Source organism: Pungitius pungitius, chromosome 6, assembly GCF_949316345.1.
Source record: "Pungitius pungitius chromosome 6, fPunPun2.1, whole genome shotgun sequence".
In the NCBI taxonomy this organism is placed as follows: domain Eukaryota; kingdom Metazoa; phylum Chordata; class Actinopteri; order Perciformes; family Gasterosteidae; genus Pungitius; species Pungitius pungitius.
The window spans coordinates 19294097-19306377 of NC_084905.1; the positions used below are offsets into that span (position 1 = coordinate 19294097).

Below are 12281 nucleotides of genomic sequence, written 5' to 3' on the forward strand. Positions count from 1 at the left end.
CTTAGTGGAGGCTGTGGGATGCATTTGGTGAAGCTCAAAGACACGCAGCCATTACATGGCCCACGATGCACCAAATGCTGCAAAGCGCCTGGCTTCAGTTAGTTCTCTGTGTCGATCACAACCTGAATGGGATTGTGCCGTGACACCCCGGGGTGCTTAGAGGAAGGAAGGACTGTAGAGCGCACTTGGCTTGAGTTTAGTCCACACGCTTAAAAGGCACAGGATTTCCTGTGACTAAAGGTCCTTTTCTTTTGTTGACTGCCCAGTCAGGGCTTTACTCGTCATACATTTGTATTGAAATGGGTGGGGAACACAGAAAATAAAAACCCAGTGTGGTGCGGATGACTTTTCCTAAAATTTTAAACAAGAAGGGAGTCGCTAGTTCAAACCGAGTATACTTCATTAATAAATCCAATCAAGCATAAATCTATTATTCTGCTGTAATCAGATGGAAAGCTTATAAATATTGTGGTAAAACAAGGATCCAGCTTGCTGTCTCGGTCATTAGTGCTTCACATTGTTACTGCTACTTTTACTAAATGGCTTTCATGATGAACGAGCATTCATTCGACGGATTGTTGAGCGCTTCTGGGCGAAAATAAGTCACGTACAGCAGAAACAAGACTATAATTCAGGAAAGAAAATGAAGTGTATTGCCCCACATCTTTATCTGGGACCATTCGTGACTATGCAGGAAAGTTAGCCCAAGACTGCAACAGCAGGTCAAAGACTAATAATGAAATTAATATGCAAGAAAGCTGCAGGTAATATGTCATCTAAATCACTGATTAATAGACTAAAAGGCCATCCTGCTGCTGTTGGATGGCTGGCAACGAGCCGTGAGATCCCATTTCGGGGGGGGGAGAGAACCGCTGAGCACAGAGCCTGCTGTTCAGGTAATAGACGGCATTAAGGAGGAGACCACATAAGCCCTTACGGTCCACGCAATTGGCCATTGGAAGTGGGCGGGCAGACACATGTCAAATTAAGATCAAACACCTCTGGAATCAGTGATGAGCGATCTGTGAGACTTCGGAGACCCGGCTGGCAAAGGTTGAGCATCTTCATGATCAGCTGGGTGCCATGAGTGCTCTGAAGGGAATCCACGAGGGTAAAGCAATACGGGCATCGCACGTGAAATGGCTCATTAGATCAGAGAGAGGTGCTGAGGGGAGAGAGATGTGTGGACTTACCGGAAATTTTAGGGTTAGAAAAAAATATTAAACGTGAAAGTATCCCCATAAACTCGTACTAATTACAAAAGATAAGTATATACATATATCTTTTACATATCATTTTTTGGTTTGGGGATTATCTGTGAGTCCTTTGCAACAAGCGCTTAGTTTAGTCTGATGAAAAGATGAAACCCAACCCATGTGTAGCATATGTTACAAAGCTTTACTCTGGTCACAGAAGCATCAGAGTGGAGATTCAATGCGTGGACAGTTCTGAATAAATACCTGAGATCCTTGCTGATGAGACGAGGGGATGTTCGCCCGGGGCTCAGGGTGCCGGATTCTTTGCTCTCATTTGGAGTCAGCAGAGCATCATCTCTGCACTCCTCCACCCTTAGCTCTCCTTCTCCGTCACCGGGGTCGCTTCCGCTCTCTGGTTTGTACGTGAAGATGATGGTCGGCTTCTGCGTGGGGTCCTCTGCCTTGGCCTCCGCGAACCAGTGATGCTGCTGGACGGGTGGCGGCGGGAGCATGTGGATGACGGTTCCGTCGAGCCCAACCAGCTTGCCCTTGTCCTTGTCCCTCTCCACCCTCTCCCGCTGCTCATCCTCATCTCTCCGCCGGCGGAAGAAGCTCTTAAAGGAGATCCAGCGTTTGGGTTTGGCGCTTTCTGCCAAAACACGTTTCCCCTCGCCAACTGGACTCGCCTCACCTTCAACGGGTCGTACGGGAGAACTGGAGGCGGAACTCTTGGTCCAGTTGCCAAAGTGTCTCTGGAGGATGTTTGAAGCGTGGTACGGGGAGGACGTGGACCTGGGAGGAGGGAAGGGAGCACTGGGCTCTGCCCGGGGGCTGGAGGGTGGGACAGCAGGGGAGGCACTCTGCGATTTGGACAACACTTTGGAGGGCGTGTCCTTCTTGGGTTTGGAAAGACAGCCATCAGCTGTGGAAAAAAGAGACTTGGGCCGGACGAGGGTCTCCTTCATGGCATCGGGTGGGAGGGCGTAAAGCTCCTCGGGGCTCTCCTTATTGGCTTGTATCGAGGGCGACTCCGGAGGAGACTGTGGAGGCTGGATGGAGGCAACAATTTGTAAAAGCACAGCACTGGCCTCCTCCCTGTGGCTGGCCACTTTCCCAGAGGACGAAGCCAAGTCTTTATTGCAAAGCGGGTCCTCACTTGTCTTGCAAGTGTGTGCAACGTCACCGGCGGCGGGGCTGGTTTTAGGTAGGTTTGCAGGGATGGAGAGAATGGCAGGATGATGTGCGGATGTAGTCGGAGAGAGCGCTCCAACCACGGAGTTCATCACAATGTTCGTCCCATTGCTAGAGTCTGTAGTGGTTTTAAGATTTGGTGCCCTGCACACTGCCTCAGGTGGAGCCTTTGTGTCTTCAAAAGAGACCTTCTCCGATGTGCCTTTACCAGAGATGGTTTTCTCTGTCGATGAGGACTGGACACTCTCAGAGGACCCGATCTCTTCGTACGTATGGCTTGTGACCCGGCCACCTCCCCCTTTCGGCTGAGGCAGTTCCCCACTGAGTCCCAAGAAGCTCTTGTAAACAGCTAAATTGTCGTATGCATTTGGATTGATAACGATAGGTACCTTAACAGCATTCTTGGAGCTGCGGGCGTAGGCTGGTTCATCTCGAATTATGATGGGAAAAGGAGGCATGCCTGCATTATTGAAACTGTTAAACTTGATCCCGGATAAGTTGGAAGATTTCACAGGTACAGTTCGGGATGAAGACAGCCCAGAGATGGGAGAAGTTGGAGCTGACTTGTGGCTGCAGTGTTGAGTAGGGACAGAGGGGCAAGGACTGCTCCCAGCCCCCAAGTCCACTCTGGGTATCTTTTGGCGAGGACTTGTGCTTGATGTCCACACTTCTTGGTAGCGTATGTTCCCGGACTTCTTGCGGGAGCTACCTGGCATTGCTACAGATGTGGGTGATGTCGGCATCACAAGAGAAGAAGGGGAGAGTGGGGAGCCTGGAGACAGGAGCTGACCTAGAGGTGCGCTACAAAACGACGAGGGGCTGGAAGGCTTCGAGAAGTTTCTGGGTTTTGGAGTCGAGTCGACAGACTGTTCATCCTTGTTGGCCATAGACGCCGATACGTCCACCACAGTGTAAGGCTTGCACATCAGGGATTTTTCTAAATTCACTATTCGGTACGGTTTAGCCTGCTCCTCTGTGGGGATAAAACTGATGGTGACGGGTTGACCTGGGAGGGCAAGGGGCATCGGCATGCCTTCTCTGCCGTCCTGATCTTCCAATCTAATGGCCAGGACAGCCTTGTGTGTTTCAGACACCTTGAGTGGACTCAGCGCTCTGTGGACGGGCTCCTTCTTGGGGGGAGGGGTGCAGAACACGGGTCCCTTAGAGTATGTGGGAGACTGCAAGCCATTTGGAAGGACGACGGGGGCACTGCTCCCGCTGCTCGAAGTCGTTTGAGAATCCTCCGGTCGCGACGACGAGGACTCCGGAGACGTGGTGGACTCCGAATTCGATAGGAAACCGCTGCCTTGCATGTCGTGGGGCCCATACGGAAGAAGGGCTCCATTCGAGTCCACGGAGGGGTACCCGTTCAGGATCTCGTCGTAGCTGTCGTCATAGTCCACCGCACAGATGCGCTGCAGTGAGCGGTTGCGGAGCGGCACAGTGTTCCACTTTTTCCCCGCAGCGAAGCGCACCGGAGACATTGTGGCGGCGCGGAAATTGGAAAATCGCGGTTGGCCGCGCATACGGATCTCCATGGCGAGTAGCTCTTCGTCACTTTCGTCCCAGCTTTCGTGTTCATCGTCCTCCCTTTCGGTCTCTTCGTCATCCTCATCTTCCTCATCATCCTCGTCCTCGTCGTCCTCGTCACTTTCGCTGGAAAAGTCGGGGTAGCAAAAGCGCCCACCTTCTGTGCTGATGACCTCGGAGCTATCACTAAGCAGCACCCGCTTTGGAGCAGGGCCGCCGCCACAGATGCTTCCCATGGCCAGGCAGCTTGACGCTGGAAGGCCTCGTTCCAACGACCGACGGTATGAACTACTGATTCTTCCCCAAAACAAGTCCTTGGAACCGGAGAGCGGCGTGCTGCTGGGGCCAGGGCCCAACCCAGCGATTTCTTTTAGGACATCTGTGAGTCCGCTGTTGTTGTTATTTCCACTGGGGGTCCTTGGGCTAAGGAGTGCATAGCCTTCAATCTCCTCGGTACCGTGTTCTCCTTCGTTGTTGTTGCTGGGCCCAGCGGGCCTCTTACAGTTCAGCCCATTGCGGTTCCAGACCGTGAAGGCTGACGTTTTGCCCAGCTCCAAAACATTCGGTGGTTGCTGCAGGTTGCCATCCGAGTCCAGTCCTGCAGACGAGCAGGGCAGCATCATGGTGGGTTTAACAGCTATCGTTGGCTTCTTAGCCACCGGTGGACGGAAGTGTCCGGAGCGGGCAGAACCGCTGCCAGCCCTCTGGGAGCTGACAGTAAGGTTAGTGTTGGCTCTGGCTCCGGCAGGGGTTGGATTCTGCTGCTGAATTGTTGGAGACTTCTGCTTGGGTGGAGGCCTCCCTCCGCCACTCTGAGCCAGGCAGTGCAAACTCTTGGGTTTGAAGCAGTTCTTGCACTCGCCTGGTTTCCACACATGCTCGGTGAAGGTGCTGCAGGCGGACATGGCTGCCGGTCCGGTGAGGCAGCGTGCTGAGTCAGTGGACGGGAAACCCCTCCATGAAGCTACAGGCTACAGCAACGGACTGTAGTGCAACAATTCAAGCCTCAAATGTGGGGGGGGGGGGTACTGGACCTGAAAAGGAGAACAGGAGAGACACATGTATTATGACAATGTCAATTCAATACAGTATTTAATATATATTCAACACAAATAGGTCATCTAAACTAGAGAGTATTTCAAAAAGTAGTTGATTGTAAAGTAATACACATGCACCAGAATATAGACCCAAACAAGGAGAACTCCCATTATACATTTAATAAGAAATAAGAGTTTACATATGACCTAAGTGAGAGAGAGAGTTTGAAATAAGAAGGCAGTGCTAAATGTTCACCATTAGGTGGCAAACTTCCTCTACATAGCAGCTAATCTATCCAACGAGGCACTCATCCGTCTCCTCCTAAACCACCCTGGGCCGGTAAGATTTGAAAAGCAGAGAGGCCGACAGGAAGAGGATTAAGAGAGATTATTTCTGAATCGCTGTCCTGCGTTGTTGTGGTTGGCCGTTTCAGCCAGGCTTTGGCGAGATAAAAAGGTAACACTACTACTCATTCAATGAAACACTCAATGGGTCTAAATCCTACGAAACGACTTCCAATACATGGAAAATGGAAATCTGAAGGGCTTCAGCTGAGTTCAGTCCGACAAATGACACAAAGGAAGAGTTCTGTCTGGATGTAGCTGGATGCCAACAAACCACACTTGGAATTCAACAAGTGGGAGAAGTGCTTGTGAGTAGTGTAGGATCAGTGTAGGACAAGTCTAATCTTGAGCATGAAATAAATGCATTGAGTTGAATATATTTAAATGGATACCATTTATATTATGTGTTGAATCTGTAACTTGGCCTAAATTAAGTTTCACATGTAAAACAGCATGCGTTTATTGCTGAACAACAATCAAACTAATACTCTCTTCTACTATTGGCAATAAACTGTGGGCCATAATAATCCCACTAGTCAGTCAATGAAGAGCGACAGTAAAAACCCACATTTTCAAATTTGAGCACAACCTCAGGTTATCTGCACCAGAACATTCATATCAGACACATCCTGTTTTGTTCTCCTGCCAGGTGCCACTTTTTGGCGTCACATCCTCGAGTTGCACACTGAAAAATGTAGTTGGAATTAGACTTGAGGAGATTTGTGGATGCAGCTATTTGCTGCAATATACTCTCAATATACTATCAAATCAATTGATAATGAGTGGCGCGTTGACCAAATTAACTTCTAGATATTATTTTACTTTTTATAATAATAAACACACATCCGTAATGGCCTGACAAACATTGCCTATTAAAGTCATAAAGAGCCCAACATAAAAAACAAAAAATGTCTCAGACTATGATTCACTGTAGCGCTGATAACGACAGAGGCTCTTCACATCCATCCAACAAGGTCATAGGTGTCACATCCTGTACGGAAGGACGTTACCATGACAACGCCCTAGATATGTCCAGGGCCAGACACAATGAGGCAGGAACTCCTGATTCAAACTTTGCTGACCAAGCTGCGATGGGAAGATTCAGCCCCGTTAGACCACAAAGGTTGCATTCTGACAGGAAACCAAGGCCCTAAATCAAACAATACCATCAATCATCGATAACAATATCATCCCAAAACCTGCCGTGCACGTGCCGCGGAAGCGGTGCTATGGCAGACGAGAAACATAAAAAAGCAAAACTTCTGTATACAATGAGTAGAAGTATGCTTACCGGGTGGTAACAAAATCTATACTACAGAATCAGAGTGTTCCCTGAATCACAACAAGACAAAATGAAGACTTGTTTTGTATTATCACTGAGTAAAGTAGGATAGCAGAGGAAGGCATTAAACATGTAGCATGGACTTCAGTACATTTTTACACGTTGGGACGGAGCTGAATTGGCTTTGAGGAGATCTTCACCAGACAGACTTCCTCAGTAACCTCATTATTTCTTCCCTGATGGAGCGGCACGGGGAACAATTCTTCTTTTCAAAGAGAGATAAAGCCTCCTCATTGTGTCTCTTTGGGCCGAGGTGGAAATATGAAAAGCATCTCCCTCACTGTGTTCTAATGGGGGAACTCTGGGTTTCTGATCACGCTTCTGAGAACCAAGAAACTCCTAACGTGTGTCACACAGCGTACTCTCCCCCACCAAACTGCCCCCCCCCCCTCCCCCAGTGGAAGGATGGGACGGCGTACTTCACTTTTCCCTCAGCCGCCATTCAAATTCTGTTGCCTGTAGTTTCCTTCGCTCCACAGTTGGTGCTGAATGACACCCCCTCTGCCTGCAGCATCTATTTTCGTTCCTCGTTAAGCTGAAAGGCAAATATTAGCGCCGTGTTGTGTCGTTACCGATGAGACCCCCCCCCAACCCACGCCGTTTTATCGGGAATGACGGTTATGCCTCAAGGACACCAAACGTCACATCTGTCCAAACAAGCCCTCCCTAAATCACGCCGTCAAGAACTTCCTGTTCACGCAGCTCGCGTCATTAAAATATGATAACTGAACATGCCACACAGACAGAGAGTGTGTGTGTGTGTGTGTGTGTGTGTGTGTGTGTGGTGGTGGGGGGGTTCCGGTTGAACATGGAAACGATTCTAACCGTAGTTGAAGAGTAATGAAGAGTTCCTACTCGTGCCCATCAGCCAAACAATGCACTGCTATTTCTGTGTTGCCTTCGTTATGTAACGCGTGTTACACAACGCAACAGAGACGGGTGATGAGTTACAATACAACACATCGGACTACAACACACTCCAGGAGAACAGAGCTAGTGGCGATTGTTGCATAGACATGAACACACACACACACACAATACGTTAGTCTGCTTCATGTAGGACGGTTCTTTGATATTGTCTCCATAATAACAGTGCGTTATTGATCCAGCCTTTGCGTGTGTGTGTGTGTGTGTCCACAGCGTGACTCTGCAACATATTTGATGGGAGAGATATGAAGCAGCACTAAGAAGCAGGCAATTATTGGGGAAACACGGAGCAGTCGTACATATTTTCTCTCTTCCTTCAGTTTTCTGCCTCTTTATTTCCCCCACGATATTTCTGACCTCACTGTCGAACGCGCAGTAAAGTCACTTCTATGGAGATTCATGGCTACTAATGGACACAAACATGGACTGGATCAAATATTATTTCTGGAAGGACTATAAAAAAAAGAAGAGAATATGCGGGCTAGGACTAGTATCGATGTCTGCTTCGTATCGTCCTCACTGTTTATCGCCGACTTGCTCGTCATGCATATTTGATGAGGCCCAGCCATTAGTGTCCATGAGTTAAATAGATCCCCGATGTATGGACTGATGAACGCCTGCTCTTCGTCAAGGACGCAATTGTACTCTGTCGAATAAGATTTAGAAAGATGTACACAGTCAACGTTAAGCAGAGCCATCTATTTGCTAAACAAATGTGTCCACTGGAGTCATGTTGAGTGACACACTTGGAGCAGTGAGTTGGTTTAGCTGCGCTTAATTTGTTGCGTTTGCATGCTATTTAATGAAGTAATGAGGATTTAATTGACAATCAAAATGCGGAACTTCAAGTTCATCTTTTTTGTAAAACAGAAGCAACTCTTTAATTGAGTGAAATGAAACGGGAAGCATATGTTGGATCGGGGAACACGTTTTCCCGTAAAAGGTGAAACGTCAAGTTACTTCCCTTTACACGCGACAAAATACGGGCGTGGAATGAAGGCAGTTCAGTCCACCGATAAACTGTAATGACGCTGGAACAGTTCCCCTTCCAAACAAGCATCTCGATCGTGTTAAACTACGGATCTAACAGGCGATTCATTTTGAAATGTATTTATGAATCATCCTCAAAGCCCAATGTGACGCATTCAGATTATTTTATGTGGCAACAGTCTGAAGACAGTCTGCCGTCTGAGGTTCACATCTGTGGTGATGGTGCCCACGGGAGAGGAGATGTAAAGAAACCTCACAGCTGTGTGAAGGCAACTGGCATATGCTGAGCGTGCAAAACTCATATTCACACAGAACGTCTACATGCACGAGTCAGTGACATATTCCCACTAAAATGCTGCAAATCCAGCTCTTAACGACAGCAATCTGAAAACAACAAACCAGTCGCAAGGATGAAAAAAACCCGCACACACACACACACACACACGCACGCACACACACAGCAACAAGCTGTGCCTCATTAAAAACACAGTCAAACATGCTCTGGAGCTCCAGAGCGGGTCTCCGTTGTGTGTTTCTGCACTTTTTCCGCTCAGATGAGTTGCGGTGTTGGCCCTCGATCTGTGCCCATCTGCCCCTGATTGGATCGCGGTAAACGGTGTCTGGTGACGGTGCCAAATGAGATGCTGCTCGGTGCCGTGACCACCGGGACACCAAGTGGGACACCAAGTGAGACACCAAGTGAGACACCAAGTGAGACACCAAGTGAGACACCAAGTGAGACCCGGACTCGTACGCGGATAAGAATAGCTTCTGAGGAGCGAGTGGTGAACGCTGGAGAAGCTAACCCCTGGTGAGACGAATGCATTAAACATGCCACCATCTGCGCAGGATGATAAATGCAGAAATAGTTCAAGAAATTAATTTAGCATGCAGCAAGTAACATCTTCGCAATAGGGAGAGTGTTGTCGCCGTTGAGAAAGACACCCTCTCGGTGGGATTTCCTCGCCTCCATTTAACCCAATAAACCCAATGCGGAAGTTTCCACCACCCGACCTCGTCTCTCCACCCCACACACCTCCACCTGGTGGGATTGATCCTGACTCTTTCGCTGACAAGGAGGCTGGAATTGATGAGGCTGACTCAGGCTGTGTGTGTGTGTGTGTTTGTGGTGGGAACATGTGACCACCGGAGACATGGTGAGAGAATGTGTGCAAACATGGCCTCGATCTGAGCTGTTTGAATAAGAGTTTAACCCCTTTGTATGCAGCTTGAATACGGCCCCTGTACCAATACAAACTCAGAGTACTATTCAGTAGTAGAAGTGTGATTCTACTAGGTGACATTACTTTATTGTGTGGCTTAGCTCAGGCTGAACCTGAAGGACAAGGGAATATATTGTAATTATTGCACAGCCATCTCTGCTTGTGTCTAAACCGATAGAAACGTGCGCAACTCCGGAGAGTATAAAAATATAAACTGATGTAGTCTTCATTGAAACACCTCGTTTCTCACATGCATCACTGTTCTGCTGCACCCCTCCCACCCGAGCTCCACCTCTCCTTGGCTGGAAATGGGTGTCATTTCATCGGGTGTTTAACAGTTGTTTAGATCATCGGGGCTGAGTCACATGCACACAAATCCATGACACAATGATGCGTGTGAACGGCCGTCTACCAATTAGGTCAAACCGATTAATGGGTTGACCTCCGGTCCAATAAAGTGGCAAAAAGATGTGGATTCATTGGGAAGTTACCCTTGTAACTTTGAAATTACTGTTGGCAAAGTCCCCCCCCCCACCCCCCCGAGAGAAGTCAGTGTGCCGAGGACAGAGGAGCTCATTTCATGAGATGTGGGGTTTTCTGCTGTTTGTGGCAAGGGGGCTTGAACGATAAGGCAGCCGTGGCAGTGGGATAGACAAGAGCTGGAGGCCTTTAGAGGAGAATCCAGCATCATTTATTGTTACAGTGTTGTATCAAAGCTTTCAAGTTTTTTTTCTTCTTTTTAGGACGATAGCAAAATGGGCCAAAAACCACCCTCCCAGAGTGACTTTTTACAACGGTCTATTCATGATTTCTAAGCTCACCCGTATGGCAATTATTAAAAGCTTAGGTCCGTATATGTGCTGAAACCCGAGTGTAAATATTGCGGAGGAGTTTGAGTGAGTTATGAAGATCATTCCACATGATCATTTCCAAGTGGTTTGCTCAGTCGCATCTGTTATTGATGAAACTATTTTTTTGATGTTTTCTTTAATTCCCTGGCGTACATCCTTTGCCTGCAGATTCAAAAAAAATGTTTATTAAAAAGTCAAAAACCAAGAGTGGATTGGCTCCAAGGTTGGTGGTTTGATCCCCAGTGTCCTCCAGTGTGGAGCCAGACAACGAGCCCACATTCTCTCTCACTTTGTGTGCGTGGGACAGAAAAATCAGCTTCCTTTGCTTTGGCAAAAACATCTGCCAGGTGAATGCAATGTCATAACATGAACATTTCACTATAATATATATATAAAGTCCCGACTTACACAGAGTGTGAACAGGGACCTAGGTAACAAAATTATACATTTACAGGATATGCAGTTTTTTTTCAAATCAGGTAATGGAAACACCATTTCTAAAGTCGCTGTGTCATTACTGTACGGCCGTTACCCCGGATTTTAAAAACAGGGATGGCCATGACGCGTCGTCCCTTTCAAATGTCGGCCGCCGCTGTGTAACATGTGGAAATATAAGGCTTCTGATCCTGATTTGCATTCAAAAATAAGTTTTGTAACACGACATATGAACACTGAACAAACTCCAAAATGCAACGAGTCAAAACTGGCTGGAGATTACAAAATAATAAAACAGTTTAAAAAAATCCATACTTGAAAGGACTTTCCCCAATTATTTCTACCATGGTACATAATATACCAATGGAAATGCCAACTGCTCGGTAATTGATTCATTCGGTTTTGCGCTTTCATCTAGCACGGCCCAAAGTGTCCGGGTGGAACGCACTCTTGAGAACCGTGGGTTCTGCGCTGTGTCGGCCAATCTCGACTGCACAAATTCTGCGTGAGCCGAACCTGGAACCCCCTGCGCTGCGACGGCTCGACCCCAGAGCCGCCGTTTTCGCGGTGTGCAGCAAATCCAAAGGACACAAATCCCCTCGGATCAGATGAATGGCGGAGCATTAAAAGCCGCCAGCACCCGGGGGAAGATTTAACCCGCTGAAGTTAATCCGGTGTCTTCAGTTCCCTTAATTGGGTTGCACACAGATGTGTGAATCATACCACTAATATTCACGAGAGCCGCGGGACACGCTGCAGTGAGTATGAAAGGAAAAACATGCACAACTCAAGGACAGACGAGTGAAACAAAGCTCCGGCTAACGTAGCAGCTGGTGATCGGGTAAGTTCTCACCGAGCTAAGCGAGTCGGTGAGGTGGACGACACGCGGAGCACCCGAGGGCGTTTTACGCACCGCTACGCATTGTGACTATTGATGATGTGAAGAATGATAGCCTGCAATCACACACACACATACGATGCACCTGGAAAACGCCGGAGAAATGGTTTTCATTTCCAATTGGCCTTGGCAGTGTTCGGCGGCTCATCCATATTAATGACACACATGATGGCAGAGGGTAATGGACCGAATCCACCGCGAGGCACTAAGTGGTTAGATGGTTGGCTTTGTGTGTGTGTGTGTGTGTGCATGAATGGAAGGTAGATGGTTGTGTGTTCTTTAGTGTGTTCACTGGATCGTCACAGCACCTTTAGAA

At 48.0% G+C, this 12281-nt stretch overlaps 1 protein-coding gene across 3 annotated transcripts in view; it reads right to left on the bottom strand.

Moving 5' to 3' along the window:
- peak1 (pseudopodium-enriched atypical kinase 1) overlaps positions 1-12281 on the bottom strand; it is a 55652-nt gene that overhangs the window by 11210 nt on the left and 32161 nt on the right. For all 3 annotated transcript variants that reach the window (XM_037452348.2, XM_062563053.1, XM_037452347.2), the window contains one exon: positions 1461-4951. In XM_037452348.2, the coding sequence (XP_037308245.2) occupies positions 1461-4822 (3362 nt within the window). In that variant the 5' untranslated portion in view covers positions 4823-4951. The remainder of the gene's footprint in view (positions 1-1460; positions 4952-12281) is intronic.